This window comes from Aquila chrysaetos, chromosome 20 (assembly GCF_900496995.4).
Source record: "Aquila chrysaetos chrysaetos chromosome 20, bAquChr1.4, whole genome shotgun sequence".
Classification (NCBI taxonomy): domain Eukaryota; kingdom Metazoa; phylum Chordata; class Aves; order Accipitriformes; family Accipitridae; genus Aquila; species Aquila chrysaetos.
The window spans coordinates 5,506,100-5,520,048 of NC_044023.1; the positions used below are offsets into that span (position 1 = coordinate 5,506,100).

At 39.1% G+C, this 13,949-nt stretch overlaps 1 protein-coding gene across 19 annotated transcripts in view; it reads right to left on the minus strand.

The window, feature by feature from the left end:
• DOCK3 (dedicator of cytokinesis 3) overlaps nt 1-13,949 on the minus strand; it is a 226,279-nt gene that overhangs the window by 9,705 nt on the left and 202,625 nt on the right. For 7 of the 19 annotated variants that reach the window (XM_030043808.2, XM_030043805.2, XM_030043804.2 and 4 more), the window contains 9 exons: nt 13,325-13,504; nt 12,251-12,334; nt 10,860-10,976; nt 9,477-9,598; nt 7,734-7,869; nt 7,086-7,233; nt 4,951-5,103; nt 1,256-1,374; nt 200-287 (listed from right to left, as the gene is read on the minus strand). In XM_030043808.2, the coding sequence (XP_029899668.1) occupies nt 200-287; nt 1,256-1,374; nt 4,951-5,103; nt 7,086-7,233; nt 7,734-7,869; nt 9,477-9,598; nt 10,860-10,976; nt 12,251-12,334; nt 13,325-13,504 (1,147 nt within the window). The remainder of the gene's footprint in view (nt 1-199; nt 288-1,255; nt 1,375-4,950; nt 5,104-7,085; nt 7,234-7,733; nt 7,870-9,476; nt 9,599-10,859; nt 10,977-12,250; nt 12,335-13,324; nt 13,505-13,949) is intronic. The other 12 variants (XM_030043819.2, XM_041118732.1, XM_030043818.2 and 9 more) reach the window with 6 other exon arrangements.

The following is a 13,949-nucleotide window of genomic DNA, read 5'->3' on the forward strand; positions in this document are numbered from 1 at the left end:
GTTTGTGCTACTCCACCCTCTGTGAATGATCCAAAATGACTATAGGTTGGCAGAAAGCCCAGTTAATTAAACTGTTAATTAAAAAAAATGTAAGAGAATGCACTCTGCCAGGAAATAGAAGCCCATTCGTTACTTGCTGTAGCATGACCAGAGTAATAATATTTTAGAAAGCATGCATGCTAACAAGGAAAGAGAGTACCTTTCTCAGCCACAGACAGGTTGGGATCACTGCAAGGTTTGCATGGCCCAATCATTTGCTGGATCAAGGCGCGCTGGAAATTTGGAGGCTAAGGGAGAAGAAAGTTAGCAAAGTAAAGTTAAAAAAAAAAAAAGTTACAGACCAGCTGGTGCAGAACTCTAGGGCTTTCTGTTCATTTTTTTTAAGCAAAGAAAGTTTTTTAACTAAAAAAATTAATGGGAGCCTTAGGCTGCGTCTACATTAGCAAGTACTGCAGTCCAATACTAGTGGATCTCTAGACTGTAATAGTGCTGAGGACCCACAATTCATGCTGCTTGCGTTCTCTGGAGGAGTTATTTCAAACTAGCTTTAGCCTGGTCTTTTGCCCATTATCAGCTCGACTGCATCATGTGCCCTTCTGGAGCTTCCGTTTTGCTTTGGTTTCATTTGAAAGAATTGAGTTTGCATGCTCTGAGACAGTTACCACATAAGGTAACTGATGTGCGATAAGTGGGCATGATCAGGAGATTCCCTTCAAAAGTGAATGCCAGGGCCAGATTAAAATGCTTACATGTAGGCACACCCTGAATTTTTCAATTTGTCCAGAGAAAGTAGTAGATATGGGCCCAGATTTGTTTGGAGACCCTGTATCAGTATATTACTTCAGCCTCTCGTGGTTTTTGATATCTCTGGAAATCACCATAAAGCTATTTAGAATCAACTTTGAGGCTAGAATGCAGGATGGCTATGGTTCTAGAAAAATGAATAAATAAAATGGTATGACTACTTGCAGTAGACCAGGGCTCACAGGATAAAGTTGGGAAGTAAGAGTCCATTTTCACAGGGCATATCTGCAATTTTAACAGTCATTACAATTTGTATCACTTGACTACCAAAGTGGGTGGCTTTAGGGGGTGATTAATATGAAAAGTTCTGTGTTGCCTCTGAAAACGATCCTAAGTAAGTTGCTGTGCTTTCCAAAAATAAAAAGTGAAGCTTTAAGGTGGTCAAAAATAGTAAAAATAAAGTTACCATTTCAGGTGGTTGAACTGACATAAACGAAATTAGATCTGCTACCTGTCCATTTTCCATGATAGCTGTGGGATACATGGCACTGCTAGGTCGGTCCCGATGGGTTGGCAGCAACATCATCATCTCCCGAGAGTGGCGGTACTTATCTGGTAGAGAGGGAGAGCCTGTAAACAAGTGAGAATAATCACGTACACATGACAAACAACAGCCATGTCTCCGCATGCCCAGCGATCTAGTCCTCCTTTGCAATTTGTTTAGACGGATGATCTTACAGGACTCAAGAAAACATGGTGCTGAGCCCACTAAGCAGCTAACTGTTGGTGGGGTGCATAGCACGACGATGAAATAAGAACTGGCTTGTTATATACAATTAAGGACATAACTACGTAAGGTGTATAAGATGTATGCATCCCTAGTTGTATGTTGCAAAGTGCTTCCTCTTCAAACAAAAATAAAGTGGGCATCTGTGTGGAATTAGCTGCAGTTGTGCTGTATGGTGCCTAATGCTCCCTCACCCCATAAAGTATTGTAGAGTTATAGAAATGCCATAAAATTGTGCATTTTAGGACTGAAGGTGGAAGAAAGGGATAAAAGCTTGAGATACACCATTCAGTTAAAGCAGGAAGCTACGGGAAGCTACTTCATTCCTCAGTTCTGGTAGAGATAGTCTGAGGTGTTGCTATTTAGTTGGTGATACCTTGGTTAGCTTCGTCTTTGTTAAAGCAAACCAAAACCCAATAATAAACAGAATTTTCTATAAATGTGGGTGGCACTTTGCTTATAATCCCGCTGGGCAATGTATGATTACTACTGAGTGTGTTGGTATACTGAGCCGTTTTATGACAACAGAAAATTTACCAATGCTTAGAGTTATGTAGTAGGAATATGCTTCACTTTACTAGTTATCTGTATAGTTGTCATTTAAGGTATTGGGGTATTTCATGTAAACAGCTTCCTGGTGCATGGAATTATTTGGGATTCATGTCCTTCAAGATGAGTGCCACATAACAATATGCCTTCTGATATGCAACAGCTGACAATGGATTTGCCAGAAGAATGATTCTCATTAATGACTTACTAAAGTCTGATAGTACTGATACCCGCATCCCTTGGGATGCACAATATTAGGCAGGAATTGATGTTCTGAAGCTGCTGGAGTGAGCTTTAATTTGCACTGATTATTTCATTGCGTCACAAACACGCACTTAACAGATGGCAGCACACAGCGCATTACAGAGCCATGCCGGCTTTTGGGGAATACATGCCCCCTTTTGCAGACTTTCCACAACCACACACATTACCTGAACAGCACTCCAACGTATGAGCAAAGGCATTGGTGCTGGTTAATGCAGCTTTTACCCCAGCAAAAGCAAACATGCAGTTTTTGGGACTGATATTCAGCACACAGTGGACGGAACAATGTGTCCAGCAGAATGCAGGATAAGGTCCTACAATTGCAACAATTCCATCGGGGTGGCAGATCCCAGATTAATCTACACCCCGAACCCAACATGAACAGCCGCAGAGTATCTGCATTCTAGTTCCGAACTCATTTTCTCCCCAGACATAAAACAGAAACATAATTAGACAACATTATTTGCTCTTATATACAACATCAGCTTGGAAAACACAGTGTTAACGCTTTATGCTGAGTCTCTTTTACTCACACATCACAGATAGTCCTGTTTCTGCATGACTAATGTAAGGATGCTGAACTTTTAGGTGTGCCCAGAACTGCATCACAGCACAACCTACACTGTAAACTTCTCCCTTTTATTTATCTTGTCATCCTTGTTCTTTTATATCCAAGATGCAAACCACCTCTGTGTGCCATCAGTTCATATGGGATTATAGTTTCCACAGACCTTGCACTGCATGACCTGAAAAATCCCACATGCGCTAAATATGGTGGCGGAGTCTAGTTTACAAAACAGCTCTTCTGTTTGGTACCCTAAATTTGTAAATAACTATAGCTATAAAGATTGTAACAGATTATGCCAAGTGTCCAGTCTGCAAACAAAATTAAGTACTGATACGTCTGAGTTGTGGGCCACAAGAGGAGTGGCTATAACTGCAGCTTTTATTAATAATCAGACCTGCTTCTTTGGACAGATAGAGAGCACAATCACCATGGCTCCTTTTAGGGACTGGCAAGGTGAAAAAGAGCTTTAAAAAGCTTCCAGAGCAGCCAGTGGCCCTATAAAATGCTGCAACATGTATCAGGGCTTATTCCTTTTAGCTTGTAGCTTGGTACACTTGATGTGTGCAGCACTGTATGTACTATTAATGAGAAAGGAAAACCTATGCTAAAGCCAGAGGTAGTTTTTCTTTTTTAATTATGGGAATGTTAATCCAGTTGTCATAAGTACTAATTTTAAGGAATGAAACTGAAAATTAATGTAGTTTAATTCCAAACAATGAATCTTCTCTCCTGATTCATGATTTTCATTACTGTTATGAAAACAGTTTGCTCCTAAACCAAATCATAACTTTTTTGCTTTAAGAAGGAAGTTTTTAATGTAAGTATATAGTGCAAAGTGCTGAATAAGACCCCAGGACTCATTTTCTACACCTTAAAAAGGGGGCTGTGTTGAGGAAGCAGTAGGGGTGCCTTAAGAGGTGAGTCATCAAGTGTCAAGTGGGAGTTACTTTTAGAGTGCATGGAGGAGTCCCAACCATATTTTATATGAAATTACTGAAAAAAAACCTAAGCCGCTCCTAGCTCTTTCCAGGCCTTTTTGTGTTACAGTTTCTGCTTAACGAACATCAGCTTACATAATCTTTTAACTCAAGTAAGGTTAGAGCAGTGCCTCATGAGTCACCTCAAATGAAGCCAAAACAAACTCTAAATTTCTTACTGATCCTCCATACAACAACAGTGTTGCTTTCTTGAGAGGGAAGAAGCTACACAAGGGTCAAGCCAGGTGAAAACTGAAAGATGCATGCTTGTTAACCTGAAAAATAGAGTAACCAGTAATGTCTTTATCGTTAGCACAGAATTAGAAAATTCTTACTGTATTCTGATTACAATTCTATTTAAGACTTTTGCTCTAACTTGTGTATATTATAACTAGTGTTAGGTTTGCTGCTTTAATGTGCTGTTCAGTGATAGAATCAAATGATTAATTTACTGTCTTTTTTACTGACTATCCTTTAAAATTTTTTTTGGATTAAAGGCTTTATTGTTTTCTTTGGACAAGCCAAATAATTTGCTTGTGTTGCTGTTTTAAACATCAATGAAAGGGTAATTTTTTGGAAGTGGAGAACTGCAAGCACGATTTAAAATTCCTGCTGGATTCTTAATACAAATGGCCATGGCTTCCTTTGGTCACTAATGGAACTAATCTATGTTATAAAGATACCTGCCTCTTCAGAACAGTGCTAGTAGCTGAGCTCCAGAAAGGACTCTGCAGTTAAACAGAGAAGGTAGTATAAGTATCTGGATAATGGGATAGTGGTTTTTCACCTCTACATTAATGTTTGAATCCATAAGAGAAGCATTTAAACATCTGACAAAAACCTAGAAATCCTAGATAACCATGCTCAGGTTAAAGCCACAGGTGACAAAGATGCCAAGTTGATAAATTTAGGTGGCGTGTACGAAATGAATTGTTGGCCTTCATATACTTCCCATCTGAAAAGTGGTTAACTGCAGCATCGTGACTATCGTAGCTTTGTTGGCAGTCTCAGCAGAAAGGCCAAGGATTGGATGGGTCATGGTGACTGAACTATCCTCTCACCTCTAGAGGTGGTCCCTCCAGGACAGAGATGAGGCACATTGGTGGGGGCAGCGTGGGGAAGCTTGCATGGCTGCCGCCCATGCTGTATCTGTTCTGTGGATAAATAGAGGGCTTCAGCCTCCAGTGTTGTCAATCCAGCACCTTTCACCAGCACTAAATTAAAAAGAATATAAATAAATACCAAAAAAAAAAAAAAAGAAAAAAAAAGGATAGAGGTGCATTGGCAGAGCTGCACATGTAATGTTTGTGAAGTACCTTGCTCCAGCCAGTGATACTGGTCTCTCATTTTCACAAGCATCAAATTCACCCAATTAAAAAACAAAACAAAAAGAAAAATCACCAAGGAGAAAAACAAAGCTGTATTACCACAGTGGAACTTAAGTGTAAGGGCTTTTCTCATTACAAACAACTCCATTCCAGACAGCAGTGTTGTAATAACCAGAACTGTGACTTGCACACTGTGAAACACTGAGAGCATCTGGGACTTTACGAGAAGTGAAATCCCATAATCATCGGGTAATGTCTGAATGCTGTGCTCACCTAACTTAAAAGTGAACAAAACTAGCAGAGAAGAAACGTTGTATCACAGGCTGTCAAAACGTGTTACTAAGAGTGAAGAATAAAATATATATATTGAAGTATTTTTCAAAATCATTACTTCTCTTATTGTTTCCTCATTTGTGGTCATTTACACTGTCTAGTTCTCATCTCTGGGAGGTGCTGTTGGCTCATCCATCAGCACTATACCCTTTGTGGCATTCATCACTTTGGTTTCTAAGCAACAGCGAAGAATACAGTAAAGAGGGAAGTTGGTGATGCTGTGAAGTCATCAAGCTCAGAAAGACTGTCACAGCCTGTCACTGCAAACACTGGACTTTTAAAGTGGAAAATAGCCTGAAACACTATAAGCACCAAAACCCCTCAGATCCCCCAAAAGATTCAGACCTCACATGCCAGCTGAGGCACATCCATTTAAGGATGTCTTCCTGACATGACAGCCCTGTACTTAGTTCCATTTCCCATTATGCCAGTTTCATCTGGTTACTTTACTATTTGAATTGTCATTATCTTCCTTCCAGCCCTTGGTGTAATAAGTGAAGCTATTTGCCTTTATTTGAAGATGTCCACTTCTCACCTTCCTACTGCATCTGATCCTTCATGTAAATCACTTTGACGCATCTGTGTCATAACAACAGCCAGTCAATTAAGATTTTAGTGCAAGATTGGGCAAAAAAACCCCAAGCTGGCCCAAGAGAAAGGGCCCTTCTCTGTATTCTCTGTCCGTAAGGAGACATAGAGTTCCCCTGTATGGGAAAACAGGCTAAGAATTAAATTATCAGCTTCTATCTCTGACTATATCCTGGACACCTCCTTCAGATGCCTATGAAAAGCGGTGTAGAAATTTGTGAACCTGCAATGGAGAATCCAAAATGAGAGGGAAAAAAAAACTTTTTATTAAAGTCACCAAAGTCAGGAGATTGCATGGAGCGGTTTTGCTTCAGCTCTGAGGCTTGGGAAGAAAATGATTAGCAGTATCAAGACCAGCTACTGTAACAGCAAAGGCAATATAAGTACCCTTAGAGTCTCTTTTTACATTTTTCCTTTCTTCAAGAATTTCCCATCAGGGAAGCCCTTCTTTAGCTCCAGTACTTAAAATTCATACCTTTCAACATTCATTGTATACATCTGCTTTTGTATACATACGTTTCTGCTAAACTGCCTCAAGTTCTTTTTTGTGCCATAATTTCATTAAATGTGTAAAATGATTTTTTTGCCTTTGTCTTCATGATCTCTCTCTTAAGTACTGTACCAAAGACTATTCTTGTTTCCCTCTAGATTGCCTGCCACAATTTTGTGGCAGAACAATGGAAATCATTATGAAATTCAACTGCCTGAAACCAGCATGTGTTAGAGATACATTCCAAATACTGCTGAAAAAAATGATTAAATCCATTTCTGGAGAATGAAGAACATTTTTTAATAAATAATTTTTGAAGAGGCATTTACAGCTCCAAAAGAGAAACAGTGGTATATTTCAGTGTAGGTGGTCTTTCACCAATAAGTCAACAGGGTTGCCAGTTTAGGGGATGCCTGCAGGTCCAGTTAACCCTTCATTTGGGCCCATCCATTCTTACCTCGAGCACTGGAAGGGGCAGAGTTAATCATCTGGGATGGTGCCGAGTGAGTAGAGCTCAGGCTTGAGGTGGAAGGGCTAGCCTGGGACGAGGATAAAACAGAGACGTTGGTGACTGAGCCTTGGTACCTGGAGTTAGGGTAAACAAGCTGCAGGAGGCAGAGAAATCATCAAGAGAGAACTGAGCGGATCAGTGCATTAGATATTTACCTGTCTCAGATCACCCAGTGTAGCCTCTATGTAGTAAACAGCTTCAGTGCAGGCCACTATTAATGTCCACTCAGGACTGTGGGAGTGATTTCACCCTCCCACAAACCAAGAGCCATACTAACTGCATACGTTGGACAGGTCAGATAAGTAACATGCCAACTAAAATCTCACTTTCTGAAAGCAACAGTATGATCTTGGACCACAGTGTCAACCTTCACTGTACAAATACAGAAGATTCTTCCCAAAGTAAACCTAGCTGAATTACTCCGTCATCTTTCTTGAACGATGTTAGATTCTACCTATTCGATTCTTTGAGAAAAATACCACAGGACAGATCCAAGCACGTGCATAGGTAAAGTGTACTCCTCCTAAGCATAACCCTCCAGAGCACGTTCAGTGCTGTTTCTAACAGCTGCTCCTGGCTGTGCTAGAGCTGTACCTGCATGTGGTACATATCCTCAGCAGTCTCCCCCACAGAACTGTCTGTTAGGATAACCAGGTTTCCTGTTTCACTGGAGGTGTGGGACGACAGAGAGGACGATGAGTGTCGGACTGAACCGAGCAAGTTCAGTGGGCTGGAAAAAAAAAAACAAGAGACAGAACAGGGGCATAATTATTTTTTGAACCTGTGTTTTACTTTGTGAAGCCCGATTTTTGCCATGCTAGTAAGTACCTACAGTTACCTACTGCTTTAGGTCACCTCTAGATGTCAAACACTTTTGAAAAATCAGGCCAAATAAGCTTAAACAAATCCATAACTGTGAGTAAGTATGAAAGAAGTGACAATAAGGTTACGTGTAAGACGACTTACTATGTAGGATGTAGAATTTCAGAATCCAAAGCCGGGTTAACATCACGTCATGACACTGGGTGCCTATTTGTTTTGTTTATAACAGAACATTCTGAACCCATTCTCATTTTTAACGCTGAAGTATGATGAGTGGGAGCAGCTTAAAAAAACATTCCAAAGGAAGCCAAGCATGAGACACACAGGTCAAAATAGGGTTTTCCTTATTGCATCTGTTGGGCCTCAGCGTTACAGTTCAAGGCAACTTTGTAGCTGACAGTAAATTGATACAGCCCAGCTGGTGTGCAGGCTGCATGCTGATCTCACTCATGAAATTAATTTTTTCTTTGTCACTCTGAATCACATACACAAGTAGATATTTTGTACACTATAGAATCTCCCTAGTTTGCCCTAAGAACTAAAAAAGGCTTTACAAAGTGAGGAATTTTGAGCAAAAAATGTTATCACCCAGACACCAATTGTCAACTGCGAAGCCACTGAAGTAGGATAAGAGCCATTCAATTTTAATAGTAAAGAGAATGTCACCATCCTGGATTCACGTACTCAAGACCAAGCTTCCACAGCTTTTCATGCTGGGCTTTAAAAACAGCTGAGCTATGTAGACCCACCAAGAGAAATAAACACGGAAGAACAGTTAAAATTTCATAACTTTAGTGACATTTCTGTCACTGTTTTTCATACTGGCATGGATATGTACATTTTCAAATAAGCAATTCTGGCTGGATACAAAAACACTGTTTAGCCCTGAAAATCACAATTTTTATCCTCAATCATGATCTCAGTTTTTATAGATGGGTATTCAGTTTGAATAAGCATCCACATTTTCAGATGTTTCTGTGAAGGCTCAGCCATGTTTTGGTATTCTGATCAAAACACCTTGGCAGCCTTTCTTATATCTGGGATCTGATTTGATCAGAATTATAAAAAACAATGATGTGAACATTTTTTTTTTTTGATCCTTAAAAATGGGTACATATTGACTTGGGTTCTACAACAAGCAATAAAACTTTCCTTTTATGGTAGATAAGGACCAATTTATTTGCTGTTTGCATAAGAGAAGTAGGAGAAGTTGGAACCTCCAAAGTCAGATTGAATATGGAGATCTGAGTGGCAGATGTGTGTTTCTGCCTCTACAGCAAGTAAAGTGATGGAGTAACACCTGGAGGTGTTCAGCATTTGCTGCAAATTGGATTTCTCAACTTTTTGATTCCAATCCTCAAACTTTAATAATTAGCACTGAATGAAGACGAAAGGCTCTCTGCCAGAACTCATCCTGCTCCTCTTGCAGTACTGTTAACCACTTCTTAGATCCTTGAATCTTAATGCAACAGTGTGCAGAGATCCTGGATATTTCAGTAGAAAAAAATAGGGTACCTGTGTCGATGCATCAGCTTTATGCTCTCTGGGCTCATAGGTCCATGCGAAACCAGAACATTGCTGCGTGGCGTACTAGTGCCAGAACAGGCTGGACTCAGCTTATCCAAACCAGGTAACTCCTGCAAAGGCAACATACTTTAGCTAAGTTGGTCACAGAAAATTACAAGTTTTCTTCTCAGGAAAATCCTGATCTGATTCAATGTTCTCTACAGTTATCCTCAGTTATCCTGCATTTCCACAGGATAAAGAGCTTCAATGCTTTACAACCCCATTCCCTGTTTATTTCCAATGACATTTTCTAGCCACTGTTTCAGGACTTTGGGAGGAAAATAGAGGCATAGTGTGGCCCAAATTACAGCCACCTACATTTTTCAAAAAAGAAATGTAGACTCAAAAATACAGATCTTGTCCAAACTTTCAAGAAAGGTAGTGAACTCAAACTGGCAACTGCGACCTGTATGGATCTCATCTGCTTTAAAAAAGGAAGGCCATATTTTAAAATTCTGGTGCTGTTACTTCTGGCCATCCTTGCATAGTGTTCACTCCTAAATATGGAGGAAAAAGCCTTCAAGTTAGAAGTGCTAACACACATATTTCAAATAAATCTTTTACATTATAGAAAGATATCCTTTAGTTTGGTTGTGGTGATGTTCAAGATAGTGTCTAGGTATCCATAAAGATTTCACTATACCAGGAATAGGAGAATGCACTGCAAATTTCTGAGACCCACCTGGCAAAGATGTCTCAAGTATAATTGTCTCAGAATACCAATGTACAGCAGTGCACATATAGAAGGGAAGACATCATTCCTAGAGGATGATATTTGTACTTCTGGTATATAACGGGTGGTGTGAACCATGCTCTGGAGGCAGTTCCGTTGACTGTACAGGAACTATAGACCCATAATAGTGCATGTCCTGATCACCAGAGTTGGATGCCTAATGTAACTAACAAGAATTTCTGTCACTGTTTATATAAAAACACTTCTGGAGGACCTAATCCATGTCATGCTACTTCAAATTATGGCAGTTCTTTCAAAGAGCTCAATACCTAACAATTTCTGTTAATCTTTCTTCCTCTGTTTTACATAATTTTCTGCTATGTAAGACAGTAACTGAAAATTAAGCTTTACAATTGTTTTGCGATACCACAAAGAACATACAAATATTAAAAATTCTAGTTTAAAGTAAAGGCTAAGTTAACATATTTACTAGGACTTCCTTCTTGCACAAAAATCAAGAAATCTTTTGGTAATTTGGCAATCCAGTAGATTCAATCAATGTTGTATCAGCCCAGTTCTTTTGTGAACCTTACTGCAACTGACAGAAGTTTAATCATAACTCTGAATAATTCAAAATGGAAAAATGACTGTCAGCTTACATGGTACAGACTGGATCGCATCATCTGGAACTGGTCTATCAGTTTCTTATGCAGGGGACGCATTTCTGGGTGTACAAATTTCTCATGGACTGCCAGACCCACTCCTAAGACATGTACCTGTTAAAAAGAAAACATAACATCACAAACCCAACTAAAATCATGTCTAAGAGATAGAATAGAAGCCTGTCCCGCAGTTCTGTCAGTGTGCAAGAAAGTACTGTAAAATATGCCACAGTTCATTTACAAGGCTGCTGATAATTAAACAAGCCTAGGAGACCTGGCAAATTCATAGTACTTTAACAAGTACTTTTAAGTGTGAGACAAGTACATTTATGTCATGTTGGATTACTTTTGTTAAGAGATAACTGTAAAAAATTACCAGATTGATTCTATTCTCCAGAGTGAACAGCATTACGTCCTCACACAGATAATGCGTTTTGACAAAATTCCTTCCACCCAGTGTCAAAGAAGGGGTCAAAGTTGCCAACAGACATTTCTAAAAGGAGTTTCTGATAATGCAGCCAAACAGTGGCAGTGTGGCATGCATAGTCACTCTTTCTTTGCTCATTATTTATTTTTAAAGGTCACTTTTTCAAATGTCAAACATATAATATTAGTGATTGAATGAGATTATATAAGCTCTCAGATGAAAGAAAATAGTAATGATAGCAGGCTTAAGATGTATATAATTCCCTACACGATCCAAAGTCTGTACAAATAATGACTAATTAATCTTCAAACATTCTCTTGAGGATTGAAGGGAGATAACCACTATCTTTATTTTACAGATGGGAAATCTTAAACGTAGTTAAGTGACTTGTTGAAGAATCAGGCCTAGTAGCTCTATTCAGACTTGGACACATTGTTTAATGGAGTATATCTTGCCAAACTTTCAGTTAAGAGGGATGTGATTTGCTGATTTCACTCCCATCAAAGCATCCAGCTAGCTTTATCTATCAAGATGTTTCATGGAAAAATAAAACTGCAGATAATATAAATAGGCATTAAGTTTTCCCATGTAGCACTGCCAGTTTAGTCTCAAGCCTGACCTGTCCTGTCTCTGATTATCTTTGAAGTTTTCTGGGAAGACATAATTCAAAATGTCAAAAATGAATGGCAGACTTGAAATGTGGCAAGATGTCTATTGGATAATAAATGGAGACAACAAAATTAATGTACTTTCAGCTGAGTTTCACCTCATGTCCCATAAGGTGAATGGCCTGTTCATAAACTCATTGGCCGTCTCCCCTGTTTTTTGTTTAAATGTACTTTAGGTCTTCTGTACCAAAATTTTTTGCTTCTGAATGGATCAGTTGGACCTGATATGTTTAGACTGACTGCTGATGAATCCAGACACTGTAGCAATATCCTTTTGCATCTGAAAAAAGTACCTGTTCCTGCATGAGTTCCTTGAGCTGTGTGATCTTCTCTGCATCTCCAGGGTGCTTTGTGATATAATCTTTATCAAAAAAGGCCTGTAGGAAAAGAAAAAAAAAAAAAGCCTTCTACTTACTGGAAGATATTTCATTGTAACTTGGTGTCAAAAGATGAGAGGAAAAGGTCCAAAAATCTTTGGAAAACTAAATATATTAAGCTAACGGCAGCAGCTCAATTTTATTACATTTAGCACTCTAGGATCGAGGTGAAGCTACAATATAGTTTTAGCAACCTAGATGATTCTCTTGAATCATGAATCTGACCAAGTTTCCCCATACGATAGTGATGAGCAATACCACTAAGCCTTGTATCATCCAGTTATTTGAATTTTATATAGTTTCCTCCACATAAGTGCCTAAAGTTAAAGGAATTAAGCGAGTAAAGTGATAACTAATGTAAAGCATGAAGAGCATTCTCTTCACAGCTCTGTAGGGAAGACGTGTCCCACACCCCTGGACGGCTGATGCCATTTTTCAGTATTTCACCCTAGACTTACCTTTTGCAATGTGGAGTTTAAGTAACAGCTTGCCAAAGATTATGACAAATAACATACTGCATATAAGATGATTTTAGGGTTACAATGAGTCTGAAATTAGGCTAGCAAAGATAATGGTTGAGTAGCATGAATTAGTGCCTTTCCCTGATTACAGGCCCAGTCAGTCTCAATTACCATGAGTCCCACTGCCTCTATTGCAAAATGGATTTATAAGGTAAGCAGTATAAAAAAAAAAAAATCTGTTTCACTCTTTTACCTGCCAAGTAAGGATTTCCAGGTAAGCCAAGTTTCATTCTTGAGAAACCCCACTGTCAACCATACCTACTTCAATGCGATATCCCGACTCCAGCTTTCGATCCTCCTGTTGACATGTGGCTAGGCAAGCACTGATGCAGAATAACCAAGTAGGGGGTTTAACCTCACATTTAGATAACGCGCATGAAAACTTCTTAAGTCATACTCTCTTTGAAATAGAAATGGAAATAAAATTGAAAAAAGGTGATACTAAATTCAGAAGCAGAGCCTGTCTTACCTCCTGGTATCGTGCAATTCCCCCATTAACAGCTGCATCAATCACTCCATTCAGACACATGCTGAGAAGATTAATGTTACCATGCATTTGTTTATGCTGGTACTGGCTTATCAGTGTTCTCAGCTCCTGGTTTTTGTTCTCAACCACTTGAATGGCATTTTCCAAAGGACTTACTTCAACCTCAAAGGCAATAAAATATACTTTAATTCCATGGACACTTCACTGAGATTTATTATCTTCCTTGTAAGGAAATGATACTCTAGGATTGTTCAGTGATCTCTCTCAGTTTTTACTGCTTTGTAGAAAATTAGCTACATTAACAAACTTTACTGTTGGCAACGCTATATTTCAGGTCACTGAGTTGCGATAACTTCTTTCTGTATACTGAAGACATGGGAACTATGCAATTATTCCATCTTTTTGGCACTGTCTCCATTATACTGTCATGTTCCCTCACATAATTCCCCTGGTTACATTCAGCAATTATTTAGACTCAGTGGTGGAAAAAGGACATACTTAATCATTGGTAAACTTCATCATTTTACACTGCAAGATTTAAGTTGCCTATTCCATGTCCTCAGTAACTCATGATTTCAAACCCCAGTTACAGGAACTATGAATGTTA